We start from the raw sequence: 11,591 nt of genomic DNA, 5'->3' as shown, positions 1-11,591 counted from the left end.
ATGGAGCCCTACTTTCCTAGAGGTGCCTGGATGCCTGCCTGCCGACAGGAAGTAGTGAATTAATTCCTTAATTCCTTGTCCTGCTTTGCTTGAGCATGCAGCTTTTGCCTTACCTATTAAACTGTTTTTATCTCAACCCACGACTTTTCTCACTTTTACAATTCTCTCCCCCATCCCACTGAGGAGGAGTGAGGTAGCACCGTGTGGAGTTTAGTTGCCAGCTGGGGTTAAACCATGACACAGCTCTACATATCCAGAACAGGAGGATCCTGAGCTGGAAACAGCTGGAGGCCAGAAGAGTGCTGGGGACATGCAATACAGGCATGCCCTCTTCTTCCCCAGGAATTCGTTTAACATTTGTACACTGAATATCATAAATACCTGTACTTCCCCACCTGATTTGCGGTACACCAGGGTTAGCCATGTGCCCAGCTGCACGTGTTAAACAATATAAACTGAACAGAACGAGCATCAGAACCTGACTCTCCCACGTAGTCACCAAAGGCTCTTGACAGAAAAGGCACAGGGAACTCAAAGAGTGTTTGACTGGAAGGTGGCTCTGGGCATGCGCTGCAGTGGAGGAGGCAGAGAGTCTAAAGCATGCAAAAATGATAAAAGGAGAAGAGGGGAAGCTTTGATCAAACAGAGTGTGGGAGTGGGGGTGCCAGAGATGCCTGCAGAGATGGAAGCAAAGGCAGGAGCGTGGAGGACTTTGTACGTGAGAAGATAGATAATTCCTTTGGAGTCAATCGAAGGAGGGCCAAAACAGTCTAGATGCAAATTACCACTCACCTCCTCCAAAGTCCCTGAGCCAATTTTCCCCAACAGCCATGGGGATGTGGGGGCAGAGAAGATCTTCAACAAAATAATTTGAGGGTTTCTTTCATTTTCCTCACAGTTTCTGAGCCTTCAGGTAACTTCAAATAGTATTTTCCAAGTTTCCTGCACAATCATGAGAATGAGAAATGTCTGGGATTTTTTCTGAGTGACAGAAAGACCCTTGTGCAATCCCTGGATTCCAGCAGCTGAAACCCAGTAAACAAGAAGCATGCTCCCATATATCAGAAAAACCCCAGTATTGCTGAGAGAGACTCTAGACACTTTATGGTTATGTATGAAAATGTGTGTACAGGCACTGTGGTTATTCATTGTGTCAATACTACTGGGACAAAAAGAGACCTCTCAGCAAAATGAAGCTGTTCACACAATCTCCGATATCAAGATACCTTAGCTGCATCATTAAATAGAGTGTAACTCTGAGTGCTATCAATAGCTGAGTTGAGACAACACCCATGCTTTACAGGGCAAAGTTTGGCTTTTGCTTATATTTTTACATTGGAGACGGTGCTTATGAGATATGGAATTCCTCCACGGAGAAAACCTAGGTGGCAAAAGAGCAATATCCATCACATGTAGAAAGGCCCAGGCACACACTGCTTGAGACTGGGGGAGGTTACCTGCAGCAGGTGAGACTGGAAATATTCCCACAGCCTGTGATGTTACTGGTGGAGGCTGAGAAATTGCCAGACTCAGCCCTGGTGGTGTTAGTAGCCTGGTATCTAAGGTAATGAAGCTCATCTGACACTGTCATTGCCAGCTTCCTCTCCACACATTTCAATTTGATTTCCTCAGAGTAGTATCAAAGCACCTGCAAGTTCCACCAAAATACATAGCTGCATAGAGAAATCCTGTCATCCTTACTGAAGAACAGCCTGCAGTGTTCAGTCCTTGTTGGCAGCCATAGAGCTGATACAAGAGAGATTCTGCATGTCCCCACCCTAGAAGAGCTTCCTTGGTGCCTGCACTTTATGAGAATAAGACACAAGCCAGTATGAAGCGAGGCCTTGCAGACCTGCTGCTCACACAGCTGTTTTTGAGGGGCTGTGGAACAGCCCCCAATGGGACATGGCTATTGGAAGCATGAAAAATGTTGGGTCAAGGATGGGCTAGAAATTGAAGAGTGATACGACTCTGTCCATCCACTTCTCTCTATCTCCCATGTTCTCCCAGGTATTCAGCCTACTATTACCCTGAGCTCCTGCCCCTTTTTAACCTTACAGTTCTTATATACAAAAGCATCAAGACTGATCACCTTGTCAATATCAATAGTGTCTAACTTCTACCTCCTCATGTGATACCAAAGCTATTTCTTCCCCTGCCATCAGAAGGGGGACAGGGGATCTATTCTCTCTTTTGAAAAAGTATCTAGATACCTGCAAAACTGCACTCCAGCTAAAGTTCAAACCTTACACCACCAGATCTGCATGAGGCCAGGACAGAATAGCAAGGGATGCAGCATGTGTGACAGCAAAACTGTGCTATGCCAAGATTAGCGCAGCCACAACTATAGCGGAGGAGAAAGGAGCCTTTGTAAGGCTCCCTAAAGTAGGACGAGGAGAGAAAGAAATGCTGGGGATTTGGGATTGAGGTGTTCTGATAGAGCAGTGTCTGCTGCATTGGCAACAGAGCTCCTTGCTGATCCAAGAAAAATGCTGTTCTTCTCAGGTGACAGGGGAAAACATGTTTCTGGGTCCCCCATTTAATACAAACATGCCAAACATGTGCAGACCAGCCATGTTTATTTAAAAAAAAAAAAACACACAAAAACCAAAACCACAACACAACCCAACAGATCCTGGTGAAACAGGAATAATTGCAAAAAGATCAGAAACTCCTTGGCCAAGACAGGTATCTTGTTAATGAGGCCTAGCCATGGTATTTCCAACCTCGTTTTCCTCTTCCTGTTCCAATACAGCTCAACATTTAATGATTTCTTATATAAACCACTCATTACTGTCCCACTAGGTGCTGCTGGGGAGTGTGGGGGATGACATACTTAGCCTTTGCATCAAAGCCATTATGCTGACAGTGCAGTTTTGACTGTCAGCCAGAGATGTTTGGTTTTCCTGGCGAATCTTTTTTTAAACACACTTTAAACAACCTCCTTCCGTTTTTCTCAAGACATTTCAGACATTAGCACACCCCCTTGTTTTCTACCATCCCTCATGCTGCTTACATTGCTGCAGAATTCACCAAGGCCTGCAAAATCATACCATCACGATTTTTGTTGCAATTAACACTCAGAATGAATTATTCCAGCTTTATGTCACATTTTACACACAATTTGTTCCCGATGATAACCTTAAGTATTGGGCAGTCACTGCTGTGAAGAATACCTTGCAGGTGCAAGGGGGCTATAAATCCCCCTGGTTTTGCTGTATAGGGGGATAAACAGCGTAAGTATTGGTGCTCTCTCAGAGGTGCAAACCTTGATCACTGTTGCCCCATCAGGATTGAAGCTTACGAAAATTAGAAATGAAATTACAGTAAATGCAACTGTGGATTGTTTGAAGTGACACAACGGCTGCAGCACGGAAGCCACTTTCCGGGGCGGCCCAGAGAGACCCCAGCAGTGCGGGGACAGGCAGGGGTAGGTACACAGAGCAGTCCTGCGCAGGGCGCCCGGCCGCTGAGTCTTTCCACGTTTATACTGACTAAAACCACCCCCTCACAGAGGCCACCAGAAACCGCGGCGGCCGACATCCGCCGAGCCGAGCGCAGCCCCGCACCGGTAACGGTCTGGGACACCGCCCCCCCCGCACTCAGGAGGGACAAAATGGCCGCCGCGGGGCGGGGCGCGTCGCTCCGCCCGGCCGAGAGCGGCGGGACAGGGCTCCGCCCCCACGCCCCGTCAATCAGGGCGCGGGCCCGCCCGCTGATGGCGATTGGCTGAGGCGCCGGAAGTGCCGTGAGGCTGGGGAGCGCGTGGCGGGGTCTGTGTGCGGTAGGTGGGTGAGGGAGCGGCCGCTGCCCCGCCGGGCCGGCCGCGCTCTCCGTCTCCGTCCCCGTCCTGCTCCCGGCTGCCGGTTCGCTCCCCCCGCTCCCTACAACGGCGGCTGCCTGGCCGCCGACCCCCAACAGCGGTTGCGTGGCCGCCTTCACGCTCTCCTCCTTCCTCCCCCTCAACGCAGCCGCCTTCCAACCCTACCCCCCGCACCCCCTTTTGGGATAGCCAGGGAGCTGCCCCATTAAGCTCCATGCGAGAGGTTGGGGTGGTTTCCCAGGCCCGCCCCGCATTAGGTGTTGGGGGTCTTGGTTGTTCCTCCAGTGCTCTGGTTCCTGAGGCTGTTGGTGTCTTCTCGCTCTCCTCGGAGGTGCACCCTGCCGCCATGTTTGTCCTGGTAGAGATGACTGACACAGTAAGAATTCCTCCCTGGCAGTTTCAAAGGAAGCTAAATGAATCCATTGCTGAAGAGCTAAACAAGAAATTGGCCAATAAGGTAAAGCATGCGTCATGTAGAGATTGATGCAGGTGTCATAACATCCCCTGAGTGTTTTCTCCTTTTTATTTGTTCCTAATGAGATGTGTGGTGAGGGAATAGAGTAGTTTAGATGTGAACACCATCCCTAGCAACTGAAATAACAGGGACTGTGAATAAAGAGACAGCCACATATCACCTCAAAGGGGACTTTTTTATAATGGCTAATGCTGTAATGGGAAGATACAGAGACACCAGATGGGACAGAGGAGCATCGAAGAGAAGTGAGAGTAACTGCTAGATTGTGTGTAGGGCAGTAATCTGAAAAAGATTCTGACACGCTAACCTATCCAGTGAGGGAGTTTTAAAAAAGGTGATGTAAATAAATGTGAAAGAGTAATACTGGAAGAGAAATGAAGGTGTTAATAGCTGTCTTGGTCTGTGCTTAGTACTTGAAATACAATGTGGCAGTAAGAAGGTCTTTGGTGCAGGGTGTAAAAAAGTATTCTGTTGTAGACCAGGAGGTCACAGTTTCCCTGTGTGGCCCCTGGGACTGTGATTAGCATATGGCTTTCAGTGTGAGGCAGGTGCAAAACTCAAAATGCAGCTTGGAAACATGAAGGGAGCTCAAAAGAGCAACCTGAAGTGATCAAGGGTTGTGAATAGCAGATCATACAGACGAGCAAAAGTCTTTCCTCATCCACTGATGTCTGGTAGTTGCCTCAGATTTTGTAGGCTGTGAAGCCGTCTCAGAAGTAGCAGAGAAACGAAGTGTTAGTGTTGTCCTCATCTCTCCCCAGAGCTAATATAATTAAAGACAAAGGCAAGCTTAGAGGCTTCTGAGAGCCGAACTCTAGCGCAAAGTATATTTAGCCTTTGTAGAAGCTGTGAGGCTGGTGAATGTCTGTGAGCAGCTGTTTACTATATTGGCAGGTCAGTTCTCTCACTTCTGACAGTTGCTCCAAGGGTTTCTGTTTGTAGCAGTGATCTTTCCAGTGCCAATGAAAACACATGCTCCTGTAACACTTGAATAAGTTAGGGGTTCCCCTACAATGCAGTGTGGTTAGGCCTGGGGCTGTTGAAGGGAGTGTACCAAAACAGCCTCCTTCCCATCTTGCTACCCTTCTGTTGCCTTCTTTTGAAAACATGTGTGTAGTGCATAAATTTGATGGTTTGCTTGATTTAACCTGGTTGGTTGCTTGATTTATTGCATTTAATTATTTTTTTTCTTTGAGCAGGTTGTATACAATGTTGGCCTGTGCATCTGTCTGTATGATATCACAAAGCTGGAAGATTCATACATATTCCCTGGAGATGGTGCATCACATACCAAAGGTGTATGCTTGTTGTCAGTTATATAGTTTTGCAAGTTAGTGATCTGGAAATGTAGAACTGAGTTCAGTTGTTAGGGAAAAGAAATTTAAAGGGATTTATTGAAGTTCATTAACTCTGTTCATATTAGGAGGGCATGAGGAACATGGCAAAAGTATCTTCTTTTCTTTACATTTTTTGGGTACAAATACAGCTTTACATAGCCAGTCCTGTTTGCCTTCTCCAACAGCCCATCTCTGTTCTACAATTAGAGCCATAGGTGTGGGGTAACAAAGGGGTTAATTTAATTTAAAATTAAATTAAACTGGAAATCTGCACATAGAAAATAAGTTGTATTAATTGTTGTGTGTTTCTCTAGTATTTTTTCTTTTTGAAGCTTAATTTCCCTAGCTAGAATGTTGAAACATGCTTCTACATAATAACGTTTGCACAGCATTTGATGCTGTTTTCCTAGCTGGAAGTTGTGCTACATTTTTGTTTGAGACTTAGACAGATCTGGTTCAGCATACATTTCTAGTCACTTTAAAAAAAGAAATGACTAATTTCTTTACCTTGATTTTTGGCAAATCTGTCTGTGTAAAAACTGGAAGTAAATGCATAATATAAAATTTCATATTTTTCTAAAGTTTAAATTTCTTTAAACTGCTAAGATATGCATTTTTCTAGTTTAAATTTTCAATATGGAAGTGTAGCTTGAGCAAATGAAATCTTTGCTGTTAGAAGGGAACTGACTGTATGTGGCTCCCCTTGTCTAAATTTTAACTGCAATAGAACTCGCTCCTTGCAAATAAAAGTTTCTCTAATACTAAAGGAGGATGACAGGCTTTCCTTCTTGCTTTAATCTCCATTCAGCTTCTTAACTTGGAATTACTCCTTGAACTGAAATGAGAATATATTCTCTCTGAGCTTGGAAAAAAGTCTGCTTTCAGAATCTGGGGTAGCAGTTTGATAAATCCTGCTGTGTTTGGTAACAAGACTTTCTTTAATGTACTGCCTGATTGTATGTAAAAGGAATATAGACAGCTAAAATAATGTTAAATTGCTCATAAGCATTGTTTGGCTAAGATTGTCTTAGTATAGCATTTGTATAATTATAAATGCAAAATGCTTAGTTAGAAACATTTTATTTAACCTGGATGCGAAATCCAGTTATGTTAGAGAATCTTCTTTACTCGGATAATATTGTATATCAGATATTTAAAGAAAATACAGCATTGCTAACAAAGATAAAAGGAACAAAATTATTACAAGAAAGTATAATTTCAACTGATACTATTGGCCTTGAAGCACTGTGCAGGAATGCTCATATTGTAACTTAAGCAGAGGCCCTGCTCCATGTTCTTCGTCTCACAGTTTCATTCTGTGAACTTGCAAGATTGAAGAGCAGAGAACAGGACACTGCTGATCAACCACTGTTGAATTCGTACAAAACAGTTAGGAATCAGAACTTTTATTCCCATTTTTCTGTCTAATCAGTGCCTGTAAGGAAATTGTAGAAGAAACTGGGTAAGCATTTTAGAGGACATATAGGGTGTGGGATTTTGTTTTAATGGCTGCCACCCTGTGGAAGGAGTATAGTTTACTAACACGGGCATAACATTAATGACCTGTTTTCTTTTAAGTGCATTTCCGCTACGTGGTGTTCCATCCCTTCCTGGATGAGATTCTGATTGGACAGATTAAAAGCTGCAGTCAGGATGGTGTCCACGGTAAACTGCAATTTCTAACATTAGGGGCACATGAGCCGCGGAGCTTTTGGGTCTTTCGAGATACTGTGATTTCAGGTTGTATAGTGCTGTGTGTAGACTAGTCAAAGACTAATTACGGGCCTCTAACGCTGCTCTGACACGAGGGTGGTTGGTAGTTTGAGACTGGCAGCTTCCCCTGCCCTTGATGGTTTTGTCTGCACTCCCCTTTCCTTTTGTTATTTATGTGCATGCCCACAAAGAACGGGTAAGCCCATCTGGAGCGTAGACCGGAGTCATCTTATTGCTTCAGTTAACAGAACTTGTTTTATGTAAAGTGGTAGTATTGGCTCGTGCTGGTCTAATATATCTTCCCTATAATTCTGTGCAAATTCATAATTGTTTTCTGTACCTGAAAGCATGGCAGGGAAATGTCTTTGTGAGCACAAAGTGCTGTCAGGTTCATGGAATACATAGTTGATGAGTTGCTTTCCTTTCTTGTAGGAGTCTTCTATGCAAGCAAGCTCCTCTGCTCTGTTGTTAAGTTAGGACAATAAGATTGTCATGGGTGTATTTGTTGCTGAATTTGGGCATGTCCACTCTGATAAAATTCAGCATCGTGAATGCTCAAGGGGGAGGTGGGGGCTGTTCTAACGTTATATTGGTCTTTATTTAACATGTTACATCTGTGATTTCTAAGCTCTTTTCTGTCACAGAACTCTATAGCATCTGACTCACTTCTTGGAACGCTTTCATTTCCAATCCCGCTCCAAACAGCCTTTTCCTTTCCCAGCGGGCATGAAGACTGTGCCCTCTGTTGCTGTATGTACTTTCAGCTGGGTGGTTGTTTTTGCTGCCAACTGAAACTGAGCGTTGTGGCTCAAAGAATAATTCCTGCATGATCTCAGATGTCCTTCCTGAAAGAGGAAGGAGGATGGGTCTAGAAATGCATTTTAGGAATTGCTGTGGTACATCATTTGCAAAGAATCATTTCAGTCTTAATCAAATTCTTTTCTCCGCAGTTTCTATTGGATTCTTTGATGATATTGTCATCCCACCAGAATCCCTGCAGCAGCCAGCTAAGTTGTATCCTTTGATCACCTTTGATAACTTTACTACTTCATTTCAAAAGATTGTGCAGTGCTGGCCCAACAGGCATTCACTACTGCAACAATGAAGGTGCTCAGTGGCAGAAGCTAAGCCGCTGTGTTGGGCAAGTCCTGCAGACTGTTATCACAGCTAGACAGGCCTCATGTTTATTAGGTTTTGCAGGATCATTGTGCCAGCGGATAGAAATGAATGGCAGTGTCCCCTGAACACCCGCATAGTAATCCCTGCCTCTAGTCTTGGCTGCTGCTGAAGACTGAATGCTGGGTTTACCACATCATGTAATGTCTGGATACATGGTATGTCTAATATTCTTAATTGTGGTAAGCGAGGTCATCTTGGGTTTGAGGGGTTTTGTTTGGTGTGGGTTTTTTGAACTTTGCCCAGAAACATGCACCTTGAACCAGGAAATTCAGAAACAAGACAGGGGTCCTGGGCTGCACAGATGATGACCTAGGACAGTGCTTTGTGGTTTGAGAATTAATTGTGGAAAAGCTTTGAACTGAGTCTGTTCCCAAAACTGTCAGAAAGGGATCTGTCAGGCAGAATAGTGATTATTTTCATCCTTAAACCCTTGGCGTGGCCAGCGATGAAGCAGAGCAGGTGTGGGTATGGGAATACGAGACGGAAGAAGGGGCCCATGACCTTTACATGGACATTGGGGAGGAGATCCGCTTCCGAGTCGTGGATGAAACGTTTGTTGATACATCACCAACAGGGCCGAGCTCTGCAGAGGCTTCCACTTCAAATGCCACAGAAGAAGTCCAGAAGAAAGAGGCACCCTACACTCTTGTGGTAACTATGTGCATAATTCATACGGCCCTGTGAACGTTGTGGTTTATTCTATGTCTAAAATAGCATCCCTTTCCCAAGGAACTGATTGCTTTAAGCCGACTGTGAAGCAATCACAAAATGAAAGGAGTGGAGAAAGGGAGAAACGAGATTGTTCTTGTGGTTGTGCTGTGTTTGCTGTGTGTTTTCATTGGAACACTTTGTGGTTGTTAAGAGTTTCCCAGGAAAATGATTTAAAGCAGACTGTGGATGCAGGGTCTGCAGGTGAGAGTGAGTGTACAAGGAGCACAGAGCTGGGAGAACCACATCAAGGTTTACACAGCAGCTAAATGGTCTTTCCCCAGCGGTGCAAGACCCACCTGTGTACAGTGCAAGAGAAAGATGGATCCAAACCAATGGAAGCTGTGTTTTCCCACAGCTGGAGTATGTTGGGACGGTCAGGAGGTGGAATGGGCAAGTGTTTGATTTTCAAGTGTTGAATGCTTGGTGTAGTGTTGGTGAGGTTTAAAGGAGTCTGGGCAAGTGGTTGATAAGCAAAAAAAAAGCAAGCAGGCTGATAAGAAAAAAAAAAGTAGCTCATTCATAACTCAGGGGGGAGACATTTTGTGGTTTTATGTGTTTACTCCTGTATTGTCTGTGCATTTTACAATTGTGCACTCTCTTCTCTCTGTGAACAGGGATCAATCAGTGAGCCAGGCCTGGGTCTCCTGTCGTGGTGGACAAACAGTTAGCTGCCATCAGAGCCTGCTCCACAGGTCTTTCTGGTGGATGTTTGGGGGGATAATGGGATCCTGCGGGTGTTTGTTGCCCCTCCGAAGCTGAATGAGAAATCAGACCTGCCATTCTCTGTTTCCCCTTCAGCTTCCAACCTGCCAGATCAAGACAGTCGCTTTCAAGAGATGTCAGTGATCTGTAGTAGTGAATTTACAGGCACAAAAAGCCTTGAGCACAGCAGCAACAAACTCAGCTGGAGCTTTGGTCTCCTGCCCTGGAAGGAAAACTGGGGAGGTCTTTACTTGCCTGAATTAAGAAGGGAGTTGACTTCATTGAATGAAAGCAGGAGAGAATGCCTGTCAAGAAGTATTGCTTCCCTGGGCTGAGAGCTTCATCTCAGGCGGGTGGAAACCTGCCCTTCTTTTTACAGGAAGTGGAGAAGAAACAGCAAAAGGCTAGAGTTAATAAAGGTGTGGTACTCTGGAGAGTACAACTGATGGGAGGGCAGGGAGGGTGGAGGTAATGTTCTGCTATGAGTGTGAACTTAACCCATGGGATGAAGTCAGCCAAAAAGAACTGGAATGACCATAGTTTACCCAAAAGTAGGTTAGGCTCTGTGAAGATTACCACTGTTAGGCTACAGGCTGTTTATTGTGTTGAATGGGAGTACTTTATTGGGTGGGCTGTATCTATGTAGAATGAGCTAAACTTTGCCAGAGTTTGGCTAAAAATACATAATTATGAATTGAAATGGACCAAGGCTTCTTTGAGCAAGTTAAAATACCTGATTTGTGGGGGTATTTATCCCTGTGCTAATACCAGAGATGGAATAAATAGTAAAAACCACACAGCCTGCCTTCCTGTAAAATTTGTGGGGAAACTATTAGCTTCCTGCCTAGCAGGAAGAAAAAAGGTGCCTCCTGCAGTTTAGCTACTTGGATTTCAAGGCAGACAGTGTTGAGACCAACACTTTGCTCTGCTCTAACAGCCAATAACAAACAATTGCCACCATCCTCCCTGACAGCAGTGAAAGGAAAGGGGGGAACAAAACGGTGAGTAAAATCTATGCAGGGCCCGTTGCCAAGAGAGTGATGTTGCACATAATTACAAAGCCAGCCACGTTTGGCAGGAAGGGGTTATAATTCCCTGGGATAGTGGGTCTGCTTAACCTCCAACTGTGAAAACAAAGCCTGAGTCACCAGCACCCTCCCTGCAGTGTTGTTGGAACCCCTTAATTCTGAACTGTTATTCCTGGTGCATTGCCCGAATTAAAAGGGAGCCCAGAATTCTTCAGGCTTGCATAGTAACTGAGGTCCATCTGCTCAGACAATAAGCTCCCTGAATGCGGTCTATAGAACAGTAGTGCTCAGACATGCAATCATCTAGCCGTGATGGAAACAAACTGTTTACAGAACACCCTCAGCTGTTTGTGTAGGTGGAAATTTGGGTGAAGCAAGTTAGAGCCTCAACACCCAGAGAGAGGCTTCCACACTGGCTGGTCCTGGGAGGGGTCAGGGGCAGAGAACAGCCCAAGCACCTCCAAGTAGTCGTTGTGCTCTGCTCCTGTCACAGGGTCAGAGCTCCCAGGAGTGCAGGGAGGTGGCAGCTGCATGGCTTTATGTGCTGCTCTAAGGAGATCCTCAACATTAAGCTCCTGTGGGGGAAAAGACAAGCTGTGCTTGAGGAAGTGGGTTTCCTGCAT

General features: G+C 45.1%; 1 protein-coding gene across 5 annotated transcripts; it reads left to right on the top strand.

Annotated features, from left to right (window-relative positions):
- The first annotated feature begins 3,730 nt into the window (after nt 1–3,730).
- POLR3H (RNA polymerase III subunit H) lies at nt 3,731–10,728 on the top strand. Of its 5 annotated transcripts, none has more exons than XM_074902578.1 (7): nt 3,731–3,784; nt 4,109–4,280; nt 5,498–5,594; nt 7,214–7,300; nt 8,299–8,362; nt 8,971–9,178; nt 9,853–10,728. In XM_074902578.1, exons 2-7 carry the CDS (start codon nt 4,170–4,172, stop codon nt 9,904–9,906), a joined length of 621 nt encoding a protein of 206 aa, XP_074758679.1. In that variant the 5' UTR covers nt 3,731–3,784; nt 4,109–4,169; the 3' UTR covers nt 9,907–10,728. The 5 variants fall into 5 exon arrangements, with proteins under 5 accessions (XP_074758679.1, XP_074758680.1, XP_074758677.1 ...); XM_074902579.1 differs by having other exon boundaries at nt 3,752–3,788; XM_074902576.1 differs by lacking the exon at nt 3,731–3,784 and having other exon boundaries at nt 3,797–4,280; nt 9,853–9,930; nt 10,037–10,728.
- The last annotated feature ends 863 nt before the right edge of the window (nt 10,729–11,591 follow it).

Source organism: Athene noctua, chromosome 3, assembly GCF_965140245.1.
Source record: "Athene noctua chromosome 3, bAthNoc1.hap1.1, whole genome shotgun sequence".
NCBI lineage: Eukaryota > Metazoa > Chordata > Aves > Strigiformes > Strigidae > Athene > Athene noctua.
Note: the sequence above shows the minus strand (reverse complement) of the source record. Positions and strands in the feature narration are given on the sequence as shown.

Bases quoted from the DNA above. Each gene is read 5' to 3' on its own strand.
- POLR3H (XM_074902576.1), top strand. From the start codon at position 4,038: ATGCGAGAGGTTGGGGTGGTTTCCCAGGCCCGCCCCGCATTAGGTGTT. The intron at 5,595-7,213 runs GTGTATGCTTGT...TTTTCTTTTAAG, and splicing joins TGGTGCATCACATACCAAAG to TGCATTTCCGCTACGTGGTG. The intron at 7,301-8,298 runs GTAAACTGCAAT...TTTTCTCCGCAG, and splicing joins CAGTCAGGATGGTGTCCACG to TTTCTATTGGATTCTTTGAT.